Raw genomic sequence first — 24,451 nt, 5'->3', positions numbered from 1 at the left:
CCAAATGATGGATATGTTGATATTACATTTCATGAATAGTTTTTGGTAACTGATTACAGTGATCCAATTAATGCTATTGTATCGAGTACTTATCCAGGTCTACTTCAAAACTACACATATTTTCATTTCCTTCACAATAGAGCTATTTTGACTTCAACCATTAGAATAGTTGATCAAATCAATAATTATATTACACAACTTATTCCAGGTAACCATTTATAAATTTACTCATTTCTTCATACATTTATTTTAATTATTTGAATACTACATTAATTATTCATCATGCGAGGCTTTATTTTCTAAGTGAAGAGAAGGAAATTTTGAGTTGTGATTCCATTGATATATAGATCTAAAGAAAATGACAATTAGGTTTTTGAAACATTAACACCCTAATTTATGAGTTATCTAAAAACTTCAGGTTTGCCTCACCACGGAATAAAATTGAAGATTAACACAACTATCATGCTGTTAAGAAATTTGGATCAACCTAATGGGCAGGGGCAGACTTAATATTATATATAATATTTAGTTATGTTAAAATTAAGTTACTTTATAAATTAAAAAATGCCTCTCTCTCTCTCTCTCTCTCTCTCACACACACACACACACACACACACACACACACACACACACACACACACACACACCATAACTTGTTTTTTCTCTTCTTCTCAAACCCCACCATCTCTCATATTTGTCTCTTGTTCTCATATTTCCTAATCCAAAAATTTCTTATTTTCTTCTCCAATTTGTTCACTTGACTTGGTTGTATTTATTTGTGGGTGATTGAAAATCAAAGGTAAAATGAGTATTTCAAATTTCCCTCATTCTTTTCTCCTTTTTGAATTGAACCCTAAAACCCCAATTTATTAAAAATATCAACTTTCTTAATTTCTCTTAAATTATTTTCTTTCTAATCATTTGGTTTCATTGTTCTCATTATAGGATGAAGAAAATTTTCCCATTACTCTCTAGAGAGAAAGCTACTTCTTAGGATAATGTAGAAGCATCGAAAACTCAATATCCAAGTGGAAGTATCAAAGTTGTTGATTATGAATTGTTGGAAACGGATCCGGGAATTAGGCCTCCAATTTTAAGCTATCATCCAGACATCCAAACTGAGGTAAGAAAATCTTATTTAAAAATAGGTCGTCATCAATCTCCTCACAATTTCGTTTACCCTTGGTCTATTCAAGGTAAACAAAAACGTCAATTTTGCAAAAAATGGTTTGATTTGTATGATTGGATTTATTATAGTGAATCTAAGGATCTAGTGTTTTGTTTGCTATGTTTTTTGTTTAAAAATGTCTCTAAATATGGGAGGGATCATTTTGTGGGAGACAATTTTGGTGATTGGAAGAATGCTCAAAGGTTGGCTAATCATGCTACTTCTTACAATAGTCATGTTGATTGTGAGCATATGGGTTATGCTCTCATGAAACCAAACCAAAGTATTAAGGCCTCGTTTGTTAATCAAACTAAGAAAATGATTGTCAAATATCGTGTTCGTGTAAACACATCTCTTGTAGCTACTAAATTTATTTTGAGGTGTGGCATGCCATTTAGAGGGAGTGACGAGTCACTTAAATCTTCATTTAAGTGGCCATTTCTTGAGTTGGTGGACAATTTAAAGCAATTCAATTTGGAGATAGCTAGTGTAATAAATTATGCTATGGGAAATAACCTTATGATTGTCCCTAAGATTCAAAAGGATCTTGCCGCTGCTTGTGCATGTGAAATAACTCAACAAATTATATGTGATATTGCGGATGATGTGTTTTGTGTTTTGATTGATGAATCTGGTGATGTTGCTGGTAAAGAACAGATGGCTGTTGTTATTCGCTATGTTATTAATAAAGATTTGGTAAAAGAAAGGTTTCTATGCATTGTAAGTGTTAAAGAAACAAGTGCTAAGTCACTTAAGGAGGCACTTGAGAAGTTGTTGTCTATTAATGGCTTGAGTATATCTAGTATTATGGGGCAAGGGTATGACGGAGCTAGCAATATGAGAGGTAATTAAGTTTGGTGGTTTGAGAACTTTAATCCAAAATGAGAATCCATCTGCTTATTATGTGCATTGTTTCACCCATCAACTTCAATTGGCACTTATTGCATGTACTAAGACTCACAAAGGTGTTAGTGGTTTTTTCGGTAAGGTCAATATGCTTGTTAATTTCATTCGATCTTCTAATAAGAGACAAGAATTAATTACTTCGGGACAAACAAGTAACTCAGTTTGCTAAATTGATTGAAGAGGGCCAAATAGAAACTGGTAGTAGATTACCAAGTCTCATCTATTGCTAGAGTGGGTGACACTCGTTGGGGTTCCCACTGTAGGACTCTCACTAGTTTGATGACTTTGTATGGTGCCATTATTGGGGTAATTGAAGAAGTTAAGAATGATACGTCATTTGAAAAATTTGGTGAAACTATGCTTTTGTTAGATGTGCTTTAATCATTTGATTTTATCTTCATGTTATATATGATGGTTGAGATTTTAGGATTTACAAATGATTTGAGTGTAACGTTACAAAAGCGTGATCAAGATCTTTTGAATGCTTTGTCACTTGTCAATGCTACCAAACAAGAATTACAAAAAATGAGGAATGATGGATGGGAAGAGCTTATATCTAAGGTTATGGAAATTCGCAATAAGCTTAACATTGATGTGCCTGACATGGATGCATCATATGTGCAAGGGAAGAAACCTAGGCGACATGCTACAACTTCAAGTGTTTCTAATTTGCATCATTATAAGCACGACTATTTGTATAATGTTTTAGATTTGCAGTTGCACGAGCTCAATGCTAGGTTTGATGAAGAGAATACTGAACTTTTAGAATGTGTTTCATGTTTGAGTCCTTCATCGTCATTTGCAGCTTTTGATGTGAAAAAGTTATTAAGGATGGTTGAACTTTATCCAAATGATTTTGTAGATGAGCCGAAAGTGGTGGTGCGACATAAACTTCACAATTATGTTAGAAATGTTCGTTGTGACCCAAAATTTACAAATTTAAAAGGTCTTTCAGATCTTTGTGCAAAACGTGTGGAAACTAATACATCTTATGTACAACAACAAACAATGTCTTCAAAGAAGTGTTTTACAATATTATCTAAGCAAAGTTTAATTAGATGTTATTTGCTTACTATGTATAAGACTTTACTTAAAACCATTGTAAATCAACACTAGTTTCATTATTGTTGCAGAAAGTAAACACCACCATTGCACAGATATGTAACCTGTAGTACAATAATACAAATCACATATGAAGATTATTAAATATCTTCATATTAAATAGTACATACTTAAACCTCATATCTTAATATTTTCACACACAAATTTATTTGATAAATATAACACACAAACCATGACCACAATCTCTGATCATGGAGTTTGGCTTTCAGCATTAGGATTAGCACTTTTAGCTGCGGTGATTTTGAGATCTTTACACTTGTCAAAAAACTCACCACAATACTTATGATTAACAAAATAACACAATTTATAAAATTTCCAGCATACTAAAAACTTTAAATACTTATGTTTGAAATCACCATCATCATCTTTCTCAGGTTGATCACTTCTTTCTACACTCTCAGCAGCATTATAGCCATTCAGAAATAATGCCACAACAAGAACAACTAGAACAATTGAAGCACTGGTTTTTGCCATATCACTATTTTTTTTTCCTTCTTTCTGATTGATAATAATATTGTTTTGCATGGAATAAAATTGACTTCATATCACTCCAATTTATAGCAATATTAATTTCATGAAATGAGAAAATTAATTAATTAATGTGATTTTTCGTGAGAAAAAAATATTTTGACAAAATTAATGCATGGTGTTAAATATAGAGGTTAATTAATTGACCAGTTGATTGATATTAGATGGAATAAATAGAAATTAGTTAGTTCAATGATAGAACTGGATAACAAATTATTGAAAATATTGTTGATGAGTTATATGATTATACTTATATTAGTAACAACATCAATAAATAATTCTGAAGTAGAGTTAATTTAGAGGATATTCTTATGTTCATCTTTATATCAAATTAGTTATTCTATACGATTCTAAAAAAGAGATATCTCCTACCGTTTGCGGTCAGCAATCTCTTATGTGATTAATTCAATGATGGAGAAATGATAAAAAATAATAATTTTAAAGAGAAAGAAAAAATATTGATGAACATGAATAGTTGAAATTTGCATAGAGCGGATAGTATAGTAGAGAATACATAGGAGATAACCTATTTTATTTAAATAATGATTCACTTCATTTACGCTACAAAATTATATATCTTTTTCGTACATTTATATTAAACACTTGATAGATAATTAATCGCATGTTGAAATGCACAATCAAGGGCGATTCAGACATTATAGATGTGGTTAAACATAAGAGAAAGTATAAACTAAATTATATTCAAAATAAAAAACAATATAGTTTAATGAAATATATTTACTTGTGCCAGATCTTGTCAAAAATATTAGAGGGAGCAACAAATATTATAATTAAAAAAAATTTATAATCACATAATTTTTATAAATATTTGAAATATATTAACACAATAATTATAAGTTATATTTCTTAAATTTAAAATTGTTTGAAATTTTAGAGGTGTCTAAGTTCTATTTGAGAATTTAGTTTCCTAACAGTTTTATTTTAATTTTTTTTTAAAGATTACGATGGTTGTTTACGCGGTTTATTAATTTAATTAACAGAATATTTTTAAATTTATGCCAATTATTATAATTTGTTATTTACACTCAATAAAAAAACAAAACTTATTTTAACAACCTATAGTACATAAGACTATAAGAGTTGTAACTTATGATGTTTTTATTATAATTTTTTTAAAATTTATACTATTATACTTATAGTTTAAATTTATTTAAAATTGAGTTGACAAGAACTCACAAATTTATGTATTATATAATTTTTAAATATTATTAATATTTATTATAGTAAATTATCAATTACATAATATAAGTACTATTATGAATATATTAGTTAACTTTTAAAAAGAAGATCAAGGGTTCTAGTCTTTTAGATTGCAGTTTTTTTATTCTATATAAAATAATATAAATAATACAACACAAAAAAATATATTTATATTAAAGTAAGTTGTTTAAGTTTGGCCACTAACAGGCAGGTTTCAATAAACTAAAAAGCATTTCAATAGATTAGTGTTAATTGAAGTAAAATGCATTTTACGTTCAATATTAAAAACACTTTTTATAATAGTGAATTTAAGATTTAATATAAATTTAATGAAAAATAAAGATCAGAAAATTACCTTGATTCGAGCATAAACAAAGTTTTATATATTGAATAAGTGTATGAGCTTGAAGCGAATTAGACCTTTGCTAGGCCGGCTAGAAAAGTAACATTGACTCCTATAGGTAGAATTTTGTTAGGTGAAGTGAGCGTCACCTAGAAATTTAGCCCTTAAAGTAATTCCAATTGTCTTTCACAAAGTCAATAAAACACCTTATTTGACTATCTCTGATCTAGAAGATAATATCACCTTAAGAAATTACTTACAATCTAAAATCTTATATCTGTTTCTCATTTGATTTTTTTATTTATTTTCTGTTGAAATATATTTTTACCTAAATTTAAAAATAAAAATAAAAGACATAAAAAAAGTTATATTCTAATTTTAAAATTTAATTATTGTTTACAATAACATGGAGCTGTTTTTTTGTCAATTTTATTTAACCACTATTAGTGTTATATAGCAAATTATGTAATTTTAATACTTATCAAAGATCACAAATAGTTAGGATCTGCTTGAGAGATTGGAGAGTAGGAGAAAATAGGATTTTGAAAAACAACATATATATTTTTCTAGGAAATAAATTTTTTTAACAAATTTTAAAGGGTTAAGTATGTTTTTGGTCTCTATAAATATCTCAAAGTTTATTTTTAATCCTTATAAAAATGACATATTTTAGTCCCTGTAAAATTTTTATGCCTCAAGTTTTAATCCCTGCTATTTTTTAAAAATTTGAAAATTATTTAATTATCCTCAAAATTTTAAAATTTTTAATAATTTTTTTCATACATGTTTAGAATACTATACAATATTTCTTTACCAAATTATAGAATTTTTTATAATGAGAAGAATTAAATATGAATTTTTTAAATTTCAAAAGATAATGATAAAAGTAATGCAAATTTTGACTTAGAAAATCAAATTTTCAGTTTCTTTTTTTCCGAAGAACTTTTTATAACGTTCTAAACTTGTCTGTAAAATAATCATACAAAAATACACATTGGTTTAACAGCAGAGATTAAAACTATATGGATAATAATTTTGTGGGGACCAAAACTTATCATTTTTTTAATAGGGTCCAAAAACAAAATTTAATAATTTTATAGGGACCAAAAATATATTTAACCTTATTTTAAAATATGTTTTTATATAGAATAATAAAAGAGTATTTATGTATGAAATATTTTTTATTTTTAGAATACTATAACAAGATACATTTTATTTGAATAATTTGTTTTAGTTCTCTAAAACTCTAAAAAACTCCTCCCATAATAAATTTTTTTAATTTTCTTAACGGTCATGCTAACGAGTGTCCCAGGGGCACTGGTTAAGCATTCCTTATAAAGAAATTATTCTATATGCAATGTATTAAACACATACAATATTCTTTAAAAAGTTAGTTATTTATGTTTTAAATGCATTGAATACATATATTTCAGGAACAAATTTATTTTTTTTACTTTATTAAACAATGCTCAATTTACCTTTTTAATCTCTTAACCAGTGCCCCTGGGGCACTCGTTAGCATTACCCTTTTCTTAAATTAGGAAGTTTTGATTTTAAATAAAAATAAATCCTTTAAAATCCTTTCCGTTTAAATCTTTCAATTCTTTTCCTCAATTCTTCTCTCTTTTTTTTTAAACCCTCCCTACCATTCCCTTCCCAACTTTAAAACAAAACCTTAGATTAATAATCACCATGACATGGCATAATGGGGAATGATGACAACAAGTTCAACCAAAATTTTATATTAAGTCTCAACATGAGTTTTGTAATTTGAGGCAATACCATGTTTTCTTAATCAATATATGCTGTTTTTTCTCTACCTTTTATTCTAGCCCTAATTTAGCTGTCCTCTAATTTATTTCCATCCAATACCAAGAGTGGAAGGATACATGTTCTTGTTTCATACAATAACATCCTACAATATTGATTGAACAATGAGAGGAAGTCCATGACTAGGTCTAAGAGACAACATGATGGTAGGAGAATGGTAATAACTAGGAGAGAGTTTAAACTTAAACTTAGAAAGAAGTAGGGTTAACACTATCTTATACTCCATGAATGTCAAGTTCCTACCAACACATGCTCTCCCTCCAAAACCAAATGGCAAGTATCCCATTTTGTGGTTGCATTCCCCATTTGCATCATTCATAAATCTCTCTGGTTTGAACTTGTTGGCATCATTCCCCCATAATGTAACATCATGATGCATTGCTACAACATCAATCCAAATGTTGGTCCCTTTAGGAACCTTTACATTATCTACTTGAATGTCCTCCATTGTTTGCCTTTGCACATTTGGAGATGGTGGGTAGAGTCTAAGTGCTTCATTCATCACCCATTTCATCTGCATGTATAAATAGTTACATACATGTAAAACTATGATATATAGCTTACTAGCATCGACACTTCTAAAAAAAGTGTGTATATGTTAGTGTCAGACACCGACACCAACATAATAATATTTTGTTTACATTCAATTTATTTATTATTTTAAATTATTATCGTTATCAACATGTCAGTGTTAATGTTGTGTTCGGTGTCCATGTCAGTATTCTTGTTTTATAATGATAATGAGATATCTAGGTCAGAATTATAGGAGACACTTTTTAAATATCTAAATATTTTTAGACCATAAAGTTTTGAATTGGAATCACCTTCTTTAAATGAGCAAGCAAGTTGATATCAAGTTCTTCAATATTACCAACAACTTGTTTAATTTCATCTCTCAATTGGTTTTGCCAATCTTGATGCAAAGCTAGAAGGAACAAAGTCCATGTGATTGAAAGTGATGTAGTCTCATATCCACCAAAGAAAAATGTCTTGCACTCATCAACCAACTCCTTTTTTGTGAAAGCCTTGTTCATTTGTCCATCAACCTCATTATTTTCTTTCAACAAACGACCCAACAAATCTTGTTCATATTGTTTCTTATCATTTGAATTCATCCTGCTTTCTATTAAGGATAACAAGAGTTTGTCAACTTGTTCACCAATTTTCTTGGCTTCTAATGTTTTCTTAAAATTAAAGAATTTTCCAAAGGGAACCCCCACATATCTATTGGTCTTAAAAAGGGTTATTTGCAAAGTTCTTAGTTGATCAAAAACTATTTTTCCATTTTCATTATCCATTCCAAGGCCTGCTCTTGCTATGATTTCTCCGGACATTGCTACAATCTCGCTTTCGAGATCGAGTTCATGGTGGCCGGAGTTACTTTGGGAATCCCATCTTTTGATCATTTTCTTTGTCGAATCAATCATCATGCTTGCCATTGTCTAGACAGAACAAAAACAATGCTTAAAATAGTTAGTATCTATTTATCACAAAGTATAAAAAAATTATTTATGTATTGAATAATTTATAAATTTTGTGCTTAATCTATAATGATTTACTATATCATCAAGATATCCAAAGATTAACGTCAAAATGAGCTTTCATATAACGTTAATTTTGATGTGATTCAATGACATAGTAAATCATTATAGATTAAGCTCAAACTTTATAGGTAAGATCTATATGATATTATGTTTCAATCCAACGGTTGAATTTAAAAAATATTAATTCGAGATGTAGTTATTGAACGAGTGTAACTCGTGGTGTAACTCTTCGGGTGTAATTTGATCCCTCCTATATATATATATATATATATATATATATATATATATATATATATATATATACGGGACGACTCAAGTGAGAACACTGGGTTATTATGATAAATGAGAACAATGAATCACGACCATTAAATTAATAAATATTAAGGATCATAGAAAGAGAAAATAATCTAGTCCATTTAAATCAACAAATTAAAATTTAATGGTCGTGATTTATTGTTCTCATTTCTCATACTAATCAAGTGTTTTCACTTGAGTCGTCTCCTATATATATATATATATATATATATATATATATATATATATATATATATATATATATATATATATATATATATATATATATATATAGGAGACGACTCAAGTGAAAACACTTGATTAGTATGAGAAATGAGAATAATGAATCACGACCATTAAATTTTGATTTTGTTGATTTTAATGGATTAGATTGGTTTCTCTTTCTATGTTGATTTAAAATAAATATTAAGGATAGAAACCAATCCAGCCCATTACACATAAGTCTACTCTTACAAAAATAAATTTAATTATTTTTTTAATTATAAATAGCATTACTAAAAATTTGATCTATTAGCGGTACTATTAATATTACTACTAGAAATTTACTATCAATTTGATGTTAATGAATATTATAGGTAAATTTGATCAATTAGCGGTACTATTAATATTTTTTTAAATTTAATTATTTAAATTTAATTCACTTAAATTATAGGTAAAATTAATATATTTTTTATGTTCATTTCGTAAGTATAAGTATATATATTGTATTTGAATGAATATTAGAGTCATAATAGTATTAGCACAATATTTAAAGAAATTTTAATTTTTTTATTTGAAATTAAAATATTTGAAATTGTTATTTATAGTTTAATTTTTGCAACTTATTATGCATATTTTGAAAATTATCTCTTACTTTATTTAAAAATATATTATTTTTATCCTTTATTTTAATAGAATCGAACATAATTTAATTTTAATAAAATTAAAAAAATCAAAAGAAACTTTTTATTTCATACGAAATCTATTTGATAGAATTTATAGTAGCAAATGTAAATAGTAATGTCTTATGTGAAAAAAATTAAAATATAAGTGAATAAGTATTTTTTTCATTAACATCAATATGTTAGTAAATTTCTAGTAGTAATATAAATAGTACCGATGAAATTTTTAGTAGTGATATTTATAATTAAAAAAATAATTAAATTCAATTTTGTAGGAGTAGACTTATGTGTTATTTTTTTTTATTTGGCAGTACATGTAAATATATATATATATATATATATATATATATATATATATATATATATATATATATATATATGAGATTGATTATTAATGTGAGAGAAAAATAATATTTTGTTAATATATGAAATTGATTAGATAGATATATAAGGAATGATTGGTCATATGAAAAAGGAAATATTTTATTAAGCCGGAGTTTTAATAGCCATTAGATTTTAAATGAATCAATGGTTGTAAATGAGTGTAATATTTGATGTAATTTGATCCCTCCTTTTATATATATATATATATATATATATATATATATATATATATATATATATATATATATATATATATAAGAATGTGAGAATGAATATGAATCATTAGATTTTAAAATAAATTGTGGAGATTATGTATGAATCTTTTTTTCTCTCTCCTCCATTATTAAAATAAATGAGGTAGAATAGATAAAAAAAGATTCACACATAATCTTTACCATTTATTTTAAAATCTAATAGTTCAAATTCATTCTCACATTCTCATATATAAAAATGACATTCTCATATGATATGCCATATATATATATATATATATATATATATATATATATATATATATATATATATATATATATATATATATATATATATATATATTTAAATTTTTTATTTAATATATTATTGAAGTATATCAAGTTTAACATCATGATATAATATATTTTTTTTTTTTAAAGATACTATTTGAATGAAGATTTGAAATTTGAGAGTGAAAAGAGAAAGAGAACTAAACCTTAACATTAATTGGAGTAAATGTTGGGGCTATAACATGTCGATGATGTACCCATATGCTGCCTTCAGCCATCGCCAAACCATTTCCAAACATTGGTTTTCTATCTTTTCTAAAAACACTTGGTTTTCCCCATTTCTTGGCCATAACTTTTCCAGACATTTTCTTCAAGAATTCTGGATCTGCAACGTATAAAAATGGTTCTACCCCTAACCAATATATGAAAACTTTCCCTACAAACAAACAAAAATGCATTATTCAACATAAACATCAACCAGTCTTTAGCCCGTCCATACAGAACAAATGAACGGCGAAATTGGTTCCAGTCTAAATGGTGCTAATATCTGATATTAAGTATTTAAAATATCTTTATCTATCACTATGAAAGAAATCACGATTCTTAGCTTACCAAAAGATTTTTGCCATGAAGAATAGTAAGGGGAAATGGTAGCGTGAATATTATGAGTGATATCAAGCGAAGAAGAAAAGGAAGAATTTCTTTTCATTTCTTTAATGTTTCCAAATGGAAAACTTGGTGTTGGTCCATCAAATCCACATTTCTTAAGGTTTTGAAGTTTATGGTTTGGTAAAATCCACCAAAAATATGTTAGTGTTGTGAGCAAGCAAAGACATATAGCAAGTATTGTTGAAGTGAGCACAAAAAGAGTTTGTGATAATGCAACAAAAGCCATCTTGTTTCTTTGTCTACAAACTCCTCTTTCAATTGCTATGCTATATAATGAGAAAGCAAAACCCAAATTTGGGTCAATACGTACGAGTAAGAAGTTATTATGACAATTTCTTTTTCAGGAAAGTTATTATGGCACTAGAAATTGCTTGGACCACGGTTTAAACGAATACAGCTAGTGCAATAGTTTTGCAAACGTGATTCAGGTTTCATTTAATATATACTAACAAAACTAAAATATGAGAAGAAAAATGTTTCATTTACATTTTTTTGAAAGTAAAGATGTAATTGATTCATTTAAAAAAATGATTAATTCAATCTGCACTAAAAATATGAATACTTAATATAATTGAACTAACCACAATTTTAACGCAATTTTTTTATATAAAATTAATCACCTATTTAATTAAATAAATAAACTACATTATTATATATGATTGCAGAGGGACAAAAATAGAGTGTATATGTACCATGTAAAACATAATAATATTCTTCCTCTTAGCTTTTTTTTTTCCTTTGCAATTTTTACCATATTGAGTAAGAGAAAAAAATATTGGATCTTACTTCCGTTTCCAACCAAGTAAAACATGAATTTGATACCACTTGTGGGGGCTCGAAAAATGCAGGAGCTACAACAAAATCACGGTTATTAGCAATCATGACATCACATATTCATCTAAAATTTTAACAAAATACGTGTATGAATCCTTTATCATATATATTCAACTATAACTCAAGAGTCGCTACAAGAGATTACAATATTAATTTCTAAGAACACCTCATATTTACGACTCTAAGAATTTCCCAATCTTTCATCCTCCCAGTCGTTACAAGAGATTATAAAATTAGTTTATAAGAATATGTCATATTTACTACAAATTTTTTCCAATCTTTCATCCATTATATGAATCACTCTACCCCAAAAGATTAGAATTTTCCAATCTTTCATCCCTAATGAATCACACTAACTCAAAATGATTAGAAGTGTTTACCGATCTTATTAGATATTTCCACAGATCTACCGATTCTTATAGTAATTAATCATAAAAGTCCTTCCCTTTGTCTCTCTAAGTTTCTTTCTCTAGAATTTCACCACTCCTAACAAAAGTGACAGGAAATTGCATTCATACATTGTCCAAAAACCTCGAAAATAATAATATATCAATAGGTGTTATAACTTCTTCAGACAACATATCTCTAAGTAACTTTAACTCTGCAAAAAATCCATTTCCATCAATATCAGATTGTTCATTGTGTTTTAATACCCGTTCAAAGTTACTACAACAAGACTTCAAAGTTGCATCATCCAATGATTGTAACTTGTGAGAAGTAAACAAGAAATCAAAAATACTTTCTTATTCTTGGTATTGCTCAAATCTCTTATTAAGAGAAACAACAACTTGATCAACAAGGTAAAAAAAATAATTAATCCTAAAAGATTCCTCTTCAGATAGCTCAACTATTGGGGTATTCAAATTCTCTTCAATTTTTTTTCTTTTTCCTACGCTTATCATTTCCACATTCATACTTTCTATTCTTAGAAGGCATAGTAAAAACACCTGGAATATCTCCCTATATCTAATGTGTCTGCTGAAGATCAATTCGGTAGACCGTAGTATTTACCGACAAACGTCTATTGGCAGTCCCGTTGCAAAATTGAGTTCCTAAAATAAATTAAATTATTACAGCAAGAAAAATCAATTACATTAATAAGATTATAGAGGAAATTAAATATTAATAGCTTAAGCTTAATCATAAATCTTTTAGGAAATTAGAACAAAACTTGAATAAAAATAAAAAATTTAAATCTGTTGCAGTTTGCACAAAATAATTTTTTTTCATTGCATAAAATAAGAGTTAAAAAATAAATTAAGAATATTCAACTTTCAAATAAAACATACCAAAATCAATTTATTTTTGCATTTTGCATCACAACACTCAAGTCTCAACACAGTATAACAGTAACAACACCGGTAAAAGCACCACACAAAATCAATTAAGAAATAATCTCTCTTCTTCTCAGTATAAAACAAACCCATATTTAAGTAATTAGGTTTGTTGTTAAGAAATGTGGTTGAGCCAAACACATCCTTACAAAACCGGTTAGTAGGGTGAGAATTGTCCCCACTTATAAGCACATGTTCAAGCCATATATTGTTCGATGTGAGACTCTTAACACACCCCCTCACGCCTAGGACTAGACAACTGGAGCGTGGAAATAAATGGTGAGTAGCCCGATAGCGGACGAAATCCATAATAGGTGGCCCACCGGATCTTAAACGAGGCTCTGATACCATGTTAAGAAATGTGGTTGAGCCTAACTCATCCCTACAAAGCCGATTAGTAGGGTGAGGATTGCCCCCACTTATAAACACATGTTCAAATCATATATTTTCCGATGTGAGACTCTTAACATTTGTCTAAAACTCAATGAAATAAATTACAAAACAACCCCATATTTAGGTAATTAGGTTTGTCTAAAACTCTATGAAACAAATTACAAAACAACCAAAATCCTATAACTATATATTCATTTAGTTTTACGATACCATACCAGAATCCGAAAGAAATAAAGAAAAGAATAAAAACGTACCCCATAAGACGATGGTGTTGCGTCCGTGTTTCGTTACGGTGCAACGTTTCGTTTTGGTGCAATGTTTTGTTTCAGCGCGGTGTTTCACTATGGTGCATAGTTTCGTTACGGTGTGGCGTTTCAATGAACGGCGGTGGCGGTGTTATTGATTGCGTTTGGTTTTCTTTGTTTTTTATCGTTGTTGTAGTGTTGTGTTGAGAGAGAGAAAGACATCGGATAATAGAAAGAGGTGAGACTTGTACCGTTTTGTTTTTTATTTCTTTTAATGTTTCATTTTTTTTATATATTTGTTTAATATTAATATTAAAAATTGGACCCTCAGGATTGTGAGACCCAGTGCAGTAGCACTGCCTGCACCTGCACCTGGTTGGAGTCGGGCCTGACTAGAGACAAAATGGGCCTAACCATTCTAAAATTCTAACTTTATTTAAACAAAGACAAACTAAAAAATAAGTAGGTGATGTCTAAGGTGTGCGTTCAATTGAATCCAATCCTTCACATGTATATCACTAAATTTTACCATTAGATCAATTAAATCTTATAAGATCTTATTGGTCCTTAATATCTACCGCATTCTTTTTCTCTTCCCTAACAAATATCATTATTTATTAAAAAAAATATCATTATTTCAACTACAGTAGAAATGTTTTGGAATTATCTCACAATTTTTATTGGAGTAAGCTGGATTTTCGACTTGGCTATCTACAATATATAACTTTAATTTAATTATTATTTTTCTTAAAAAGTAGAATGATAGTTTATTTTTTTATAAGCAAGAGTCTATTGAAAGGAGAACCAAAGTTCTCAAAGAAGAATACAAAGAAACTTCCAATAACAAAGGAACACGAACGAAAGCTCGAAAAGAAAATTACACACCAATTACACCCTAAAATAAGTAAAACATAGGATTTTTAGAGAATTCATAAAAATTGCAATTGGATTGAACAATTTTCTCTATACTAGCTCATTTTCACACCAAAGCTTTCGCTTTTCAAACCATATCCGAGACGTTCTATTTTTCTTTCTGGAAAACAATCTCATTCCTAACCAACCAAATAAAGTAGAATGACAGTTAAAAAAATAGTTCATTATTACAGATTAGAATTTGGCAGCAAAAACTTTTTTAATGCTATGATATCCTGAACCAAACTTTACAATAGATCGGATTGTATAATCCCTCAAAGTTCAATTTAATCCAAAATAAAAAGAATCTCAATATTTTATTAGTAAATATATAAAGAAGTAAGCTTTCAAGATAGATAATAGAAGAGAAAGTGGTATAATTGAAGTGTCTGACATTATTTAACTACTCACAAATTTTAATTTAATCTAATGGTTATTTTTTAGGGTTCATCACGAACCATTTGAATGGTGATTCAACTCTAAATGTCACCAGATAAGTTAAAACACAAGAACTTCTTCTCTCCAACTCTCACGGTTATTTTCTACAGTAACACAATTCCTCTTTCTTCAACAACAGCAACAACTCATCCTTTCTATTACATCAACCAAACTCAAAATAGAAATCCATAAAATCACAAACTACCCTTAGCCATGTGAAGATGAAATACAACCTAATATCTGACAAATTTTAATATGGTTCACTTTCATCTTACATGTTTTGGTTTGGACCACATCATGTGGTTTTAGAAGTAGTTGTTAAATGATAACTACTATTTTCCACCGACATAAATACTTAGTTACTCTTTTAACGGTACTCATATAGAAAAAAAGCCCAACATGATTCTCATTAACTATATACTCATATCATAAATGTGTCATATAGAAGCCAATGTTTGTAAACAATATCATTTGATTATAAATAAATTATAAAAGTTACGTTGTCTATGCAAAATGTCATCACTTAAAAATTATTAGGAAGATTTTAAAGTTCTAAGATAGAGCATTAAAAACAGTTTATATAAAGTGACATTCCTCATCTTATCAATCGATTTTGTAAGAATGAGTTATGTCAAATTTTAATATCGTATTAGAGTCTATCAAATTAAGTGTTCTTTAAAAAAACTGATGTATTCAATTATATTTATGTCTGCCAATTACTAATTCTTTTCATCTTAGTACTTTAATTCTATCCATAAAACTTTAAATTAGTAAAAATAATTATTCAATCTTTTCTTTTCAAATATTAATTCTTTTCATTTTGATAAAACTTTAAAATATTATTATTCTCTTAATTTAATTGTTTTCTTTTTAATCTTTATTTATTTTTTTAATATATATTTCATCAATGATATGTCATTAAATAATCATTGGAACATATAAATTAATCAAAAAATTTATATATATTTTAATATACTGAATATACAAGTACCGTGAGCATTTTATATACCAATGATAAAACTTTAAAATATTATTATTTTACTAATTTAACTATTTATAACTTTAATCTTTATTAATTTATTTTTTAACTATTATTAACTATTTAAAAAACAAATATTTAAATTATTAAATAAATTATTTATAAAATTGTAACTATTTAACTAAATTATTGAGATTATCTAAAAGTTATTACGTTAATTATAAAATAGCTAAATTATAAATATAAATAGTTTAATAGTTAATTACAAAATATAATTTTAACTTAAAAGTAATAAAATTTATAAAAAAAATACAATTAAAATTTTAATTTTAACAATTAAAACTTAACTCAAATTTATAAATAAATTAATAAAATTTAAAAATTAAATAGAAAAATTATTAAACTAATAATAATTTAAATTTGTATTGATGAAATGTCATAAAAAAATTATTTGAGATACACAAGTGCACCACGTAAACTTCGCAAAAAAAAAAAAATTAAATTAAAATAGTAGCAAATAATTTAGAGGAATCAAAATTTATAATTTTTTTAAAATACTAAAAATAATAGTTGATAGATTCAAAAGAATAAAGAAATAAAGTATCAAAATGAAATTTTTTTTTATTAATTGATAGAAATAAAAAGAACTGAATATGGCAGTTGTTGGGTCATTCTAATATAATAAATTCATTCTAATTTTGTGTATCATTATTAATTCAATATAACAAATTTCCATAATTATTAAAATATCTTTTTTTATTCTAAAAGGAATGTACTTATTCCATTAAATACTACCTTATCTTACCAATTAATATGTTTTTATCTCTTATTATTTAAAATAAGTTAAAATTTTATAAGATGTTTTATTTGATCGGTCCAAAATTTGAAATGGTTGCTCCTTATAATTAAGATCGATATATTTGTCATAAGAAACATTATTGTCAATTTATTAACTAATAAATAGTATAAATTTTTGAAGATCTTAATTTTAAACCACTGTTTTAGAATAATTCTATACTTCAAAACTTCTGCGTTTTTTCGGAAGTGTACTTCCGAAATCCCAAAAAATGGGTGTCTTCGAAAATGCATCTCCGAAAACACCCTCCATTTAATGTTTTCGGAAATGCATTTAGTGGAAGCTCGCTTAGCGAGATTTGTGTGGCTTAGCGAGGTCTGGAAGTTCAGAATTGTATATATGTTGTAAAATCAAATTTTGTTAAGTTTTATCATCTTTTCTTTGACAAGTTGAGCTCTGATCCTTTCTTGATGGTTTAAAGGTTTAGGAAACACCATTGGGTGCTACATCATGTGGATTGGCTATGGATTTGTCTCGATTGCCTTGATACGACGAGAGTTTCCAGCTCATCTCCTTTCTTCCCTATGTTTCATTCCAATGGTGGATTTTATATGTATATTTCTACTCTTATTGTATGTACATTTGTTGATATTGAGATCATTTTTATATATTTGCTTTACAAATCATCATTGTTGTTGTTCTTGATCTTTTTGCTTAAATGCTCTGGATTTGTGTTGTTTTAGAAATAGACATCATAGATCTTGATTAGGAATAATAGATGTTAGTTTCTAGATTTCAGAAATGGATTTAGGGCTAATAACCGTAATGGTTATCGAATTTAATGCCTCTGTGTTGTTTGTGTCGGTTGAGACATCCCTGATGTGAATAGTACGGTTGAGCTTTCGTCGGTGTTTCAGACATGGACACTAATGTGGCGTCTCGATTGATGCCTGATGATTTTGATGCGTATTGTGAGTGTGTTGCGATAAGATCTTCAGGTTTAAGTATTCGACGGGTAGAATGAAATGCAATTCCATAACTCATAAAGACCTTTACATTTTGGCAGACATGTACAATTAGAGAAACAGGGTAAAAATAAAAGAAAACAAGATGTTAAAAAGCCAAAATTTTGTTATCATCAAGGATATTGTTTCAACAATCTTTGATTGATGGTTACACAATGCTTCAATTAAAGAGATTTAAGTGGTTGTGTAAAAATCAAACCAAGCTAAGAGTGTTAAAAGTATAGAAGCCTCAATGAAATAGGTGATCAAATTCAAACACCAGGTTCAAGCAAGCAGAATAAAAAGAGTGATATTACCATCACTATATGTTGGAAGCCCGAGATTTATGAATCAATTGAAATATGATGGCAAGGTAATTTGTAGTAAAGTGGGGTTTCCGAATTGGTTCGAAAATTTAGAGAGTACTTGGTGCGTTAAATTTGAAACCACAATATATATCGTCATTTTCAAAATGAAGTCTAATAACCTACTTGTTGATGTTACAAAGAAAGGAGTTTTAGGAAAAGTGCTTGCATGTATTTTCCTGTTTATTATTAATATGTTACATGAATAGCTTTACCATAAATATGATGATTTTTGAGTTTGTCATAAACTTTGTAGATATGCACACTATTGAGTTCCAAAAGTGAGGATTATTGCATGCTCACATCTTAACTTTCTTGCATCTATAAAACAACTATCTAATTCCAGATGTTATAGACAAGTTAATTAATGTTGGGTCCCTAATCTTTTAATAAAGCCTAAATTGTATAATTTGGTTAAGAGCAACAAAGTGCATGGTTCTTTTGGGTTGTTAAATCCAAATTCCTCATTAATAAAATATAGAAGGTGTTACAAGTATTATCCAAATAAATTTCAAGAAGTTACATTAGTTGACCAAGATGGGTATCCAATCTATAAAAGAATAGATAATAGGATGACAATTGAGAAGAATGGAATCAAGTTGTAGAATGGGCATGTTGTCCCTCACAATTCAAATTTTCTATTAAAGTATGAAGAACACATCAACATGGAATGGTACAATCAAATTATTTCAATTAAATACCTTTCAAATACATCAATAATGACTTTGATCCAATTTCAATAGTTATAGTTCTAACACGAACTTCTATTGTCCCAAGTAAACTAGTTGTTGATGAAATCAAGTAATACCTTGATTGCGGGTATATATCACCACGCGAGACATGTTGAAGGATTTATTTTTCAACATGGAAGGAGAAAATTTTGTCCAGTACAAATATTATGAGCAGATTTGTAATGTGCTACTAAAACCAAGTATTACACAATCAATGTTTACATCATGGTTTGGAACAAACAAAGTGTTTGAGGAAGCAAAATCGATGACTTAAGTTCAATTTATCTCAACGTTTGTTTATGTTAAAATTAGTAGAAGTTGGAAACCAAGAAAAGAGGGTACAAAGTTGCATGTCTAATATGGTTATCTAACCACATGCTACTTCTATTATTTGTGGATGTTGTTGACTGTGAAGAAAAAAACTGCAAGTTATGACGACATCAAGACAGTTGAAGGGTTTAAATATCAAAGTTTCAGAGAAGCATGTTTTGCAATGGGATTTCTTTAAGATTAATATGATTGTGAGTTTATTAAGGCAATCAATTAGGAAAATAATTGAGGTTCCGATTTGTTTTTGCATAAACTTTTTGTCACCATGTAGTTATCCGCTTCAATGAATTGACCATATCATGTATGAAAAGAATTTCATGGATGTACTTACCAGATTGAATTCTATATGAACAAAGAAGATTATCAAATAACCCATGTATAATATATTTTCAATGCTAATATAAGTTCAACAACATTTATTTCAAACAACTTCAATTTTGATTTATGGTACTGCACAACAAATTTCCTCATTTTTTTGACATATTTTATACACAATATAACAAGGTTTAACGCACATAGATGAAGATGTACAATAACTCAATGATGACAATTTAGCAAGTATACTAAACGTATCGAAGTAATAAAATTTATAAGTTTGTATCCAAATGGAATGTCTTTATTTTAACAAAGTGATTCAAATGCTATAGAAAGTAGAATTGGGGTTTTCATGTTTGTTTAGATAAAATAAAAACTTAAATAAAATTGTTGGCAAAACTTGATCAGATTAATAGCGATTAGATCTTTTTCGAATCCTGTAAATCTCACTGTTGATGACTACTTTTATTTGTCTAAAATTGATTTTATAGAGTCACGACGAATTAATAAGGTTGTAATACCCAATTCATTGATGTATAACTCGTTAATTTAAACTACAACTCCCTAATTCCACTAGCTAGCCAGATAGTAAAATCAGACAAATTACGTTCGTTAATTCTTTAGCCACAACTAATAATCATTTATCCCTAAAAGAATTATTTAGTTAAATATTTAATCTCGTTCAAGTTTATAGAGTTAAGGTCAATAATCACTACAAACTTAGGTTTAATTGACGAATTCGCCAACACACAGAAAACATTACACAAAATAGTAACTGAATAGAAACTGCAATATCAATTTATGCAATTAATACAAAATAAGTTATATGTCTCAATAGATCAAAATAGGTTCATCTCCATAAGACTAAATCAGAATAAATTTAGCTACTCATGGTAACAAAAAGCAATACAAAGAATTTAGAGAAATAATACATGAACTCAAGGTTGAATTTGGTCTTCAATGGCTGAAAACCTTCTTTCATAAGCTCTGGAATTGTTTCCCACGTCAAAACCTTGCTCCATAAATACTCCCATTTTTTTCCTCTACCTTTTCCCCTTTTATAGTTGTCAAAAAGCGTCAGAAAAAAGGTACAAATAGCACACGTGATGCTTTAATAGCGCACAAGAATTCTCTTTAACATCAGCGTTGTGCACACAATGCTTTTAGTCGCGCACTTCTTCAATCGTTCATCATCACGCACGCAAATTCCATTAGCATTTTTCTTTTTATGCTTGGCGATTCTTTATATTTTTCATCTTTATTTCTATTTTTTTCACTTCTCCCATTTCTTCTTATTTCTTGGTCTAACTTGAACCAAATAAACTAAAAATTATCAAATACATATGCAAATAGCTATAGTAGTCATGATGATAGAGTATCATCACTTACCCTAATGGATGGCACACTTTTGGCTTCATTGTGTTCTCACCGTCACATTATTTTTACTATGGAATCAAATGATATTTTCAGTTTACTATTACCAAGAGGAAGAACAACTAATTCAAAATTCAAAATTCCAATTCTTATTCTAGAATCTTTTATTTGTAATATTGAAAAAGATTCAAAGCTTGTGGAGCTTTTGAAGTTAACAAAGCTAATCATATGAGACGGGGCACCAATGACACATAAATTCTGTTTTAAAACTCTTAACAAATTATTGAAGGATATTATAAGTGATGACAAGATTGCATGTACACAAATATTTGGAGGAAGGTTGATGTATTTTGTGGTGATTTCATACAAATTCTACCAACTATACCAAGAGGAACTAGATTACATACTGTTCGTGCATCAATAAATGCTTCATATATTTGAGATTATTGTAAAGAGCTAACTTTTACAAAAAAATATGAGGTTATAAAATGGCTCAACTTCACACACATCTTAAGATATTAAACATTTCTCATAATGAATTTTGAAAATTGGTGATGGAAAAATATCAGAACCAAATGATGGATATGTTGATATTACAATTTACGAAGAGTTGTTGATACTGATTATTGTAATCCAATTAATGTTATTGTATTGAGTACTTATCCAGATATACTTCAAAACTACATATATTCTCATTTCCTTCAAATTAGAAATATTTTGACTTCAACTATTGAAATAGTTTATTAAATCAAGAATTATATCACACAACTTATTCCACAACTTATTCCAGGTAACCATTTATAAATTTACTCATTTCTTCATACTTTTGTTTTAATTATTTGAACGCTACATTCGCGAGGCTTTACTTTCTAGGTGAAAAGAAGGAATTTTTGAGTTGTAATTCCATTGATAGATCTAAAGCATATGACAATGAGGTTTTTGAAACATTAAAACCATAATTTCTGAGTTGCCTAAAATCTTTTGGGTTGCCTAATCACTTAACAAAATTGAAGATTAACACAACTATCATGCTGTTGAGAAATTTGGATCAATTAGAAGGATTATATAATAGAACAGCATTGGTTGTTATTAGGCTTGTGAATCCAAGTCATTGAGCCAAAGATCATGTTAAGTAAAAATATTAGAAATATCATTTACATATCAAAAATATTTTTGTCTTTCTATCTCAATCTCCGAGACTTTTCAAACTTATCACAAGACAACTACTAATTGTTGTCTCTTTTATCATGACAATAAGCAAATCTCAAAGTCAATCTTTAGATTATATTTGTTTATACTTGTCGAGAGATGTTTTCGGCCATGAAAAACTATGTGTCAATTTCAAAGTTAAAGGGCACATTAGGCCTAAATGTTCTCATTCATCACAAAAACAAACGCATTTTAAATACAACAACAAATACTTTCTTCAAAGAAGTGTCTTACAATATTATCTAAAAGAAACTTTAATTAGATGTTATTTATTTACTATGTATATATAAAACATTAATTGAAGCAATTGTATATCAATACTAATAGCTCTATTATTCACTGTAGGAAGTAAACACCAATTAATAGTGAGGTTTTCCTATATAATATTGACATTTCCACTATTAACATACATTATATTTTCAATAGCTATGTACTTAATACATTTAAAAAATGCAATTTATCTTACATTCCTATATTAACAATGAATTTTTCTGTGCAGATGCACATATTTTCTGTACAATAATACAAATCACATATGAAAATTATTTATATAGGACATACTTAAACTTTATATCTTAATATTTCCACACACAAATTTATTTGATAATTATAACACACAAATTAGGATTAGCACTTTTTGCATTTCGAGATCTTTACACTTGTCAAAGAACTCACCATAATACTTATGATCAACAAAGTAACACAACTCATAAAATTTCCAGCATACATTATAGCCAGCCATTCAGAAATAATGCCACAACTAGAACAACTGAAGCACTGGTTTGTCCCATAGCACTATTTATTTTTATGTTTTTAATTTCTGATTGATAATATTGTTTTGCATGGAATAAAATTGACTTCGTATCACTCCAATTTATAGCAATATTAATTTCATGAAATGAGAAAATTAATTAATTAATGTGATTTTTGTGAGAAAAAAATATATTGACAAAATTAAGTTAGTTAAAACAGTGTAAAAAAATATGAAGGTTAATTAATTGACCAGTTGATTGATATTAGATGGATTAAATAGAAATTAGTTAGTTCAATGATAGAACCGGATAATAAACTTTTTTTTTAATAAACAATTGGATATAAGAAAGCGCACTAGGGGTGCAACCCTTACATCGATAACGTATTTGAAAGATTAATTACAAAGTAATGGCAATTTATACCAATCATAAAAAAATATCATAATTAGAAGATCCTTGTTGCTTGTCCATCTCCATGAGAATATAGTTGATGAGTTATATGATTATACTTATACTGGTAACAGCATCAATAAATAATTCTGAGGTAGAGTTTTAGAGCAAATTCTTTAGTTCATATTTATATTAAATTAGTTATTCTATGCGATTCTAAAAAAGAGATATCTCCTACCATTTGCGGCCAGCCATCGCTTATGTGATTAATTCAATGATTGAGAAATGATTAAAAAAAACAATTTTGAAGAGAAAGAAAAAATATTGATGAACATGAATAGTTGAAATTTGCATAGAACAGATAGTAATAGATAATACATAGGAGATAACCTACTTTATTATTTAAATAATAATTCACTTCATTGAAACTAGTAATTATATATCTTTTCGGACATTTATAACAAACACTTGATAGATCATTAATCGCATGTTCAAATGCACAACCTCCAAGATCAGTGTGTAAAATTGTCTAACTTTGAACAAATATTTAATGTCAATTGTAGGCGTCATAATGATTTAATTGTTGAATATGTTGGATATTGTCTCTGCCAATGTAACCGAATCTTGGATGCAAGTAATAAAATAACTTTAATTTGT

General features: G+C 27.8%; 1 protein-coding gene and 1 pseudogene across 1 annotated transcript; one reads left to right on the top strand and one right to left on the bottom strand.

The window, feature by feature from the left end:
- The first annotated feature begins 940 nt into the window (after positions 1 to 940).
- LOC131657618 (uncharacterized) lies at positions 941 to 3,190 on the top strand (annotated as a pseudogene).
- A 3,885-nt stretch (positions 3,191 to 7,075) lies between these two features.
- On the bottom strand, positions 7,076 to 11,619 carry LOC131657617 (cytokinin hydroxylase-like). Its single transcript, XM_058926993.1, has 4 exons — positions 11,337 to 11,619; positions 10,931 to 11,160; positions 7,943 to 8,560; positions 7,076 to 7,632 (listed from the first exon to the last, which is right to left on the bottom strand). Exons 1-4 carry the CDS (start codon positions 11,617 to 11,619, stop codon positions 7,204 to 7,206), a joined length of 1,560 nt encoding a protein of 519 aa, XP_058782976.1. The 3' UTR covers positions 7,076 to 7,203.
- Between the last annotated feature and the right edge of the window lie 12,832 nt (positions 11,620 to 24,451).

The sequence above is a fragment of the Vicia villosa genome, linkage group LG3, assembly GCF_029867415.1.
Source record: "Vicia villosa cultivar HV-30 ecotype Madison, WI linkage group LG3, Vvil1.0, whole genome shotgun sequence".
In the NCBI taxonomy this organism is placed as follows: domain Eukaryota; kingdom Viridiplantae; phylum Streptophyta; class Magnoliopsida; order Fabales; family Fabaceae; genus Vicia; species Vicia villosa.
The sequence above is the reverse complement of the archived record's forward strand: the minus strand, read 5'-3'. Positions and strand labels throughout refer to the sequence as shown.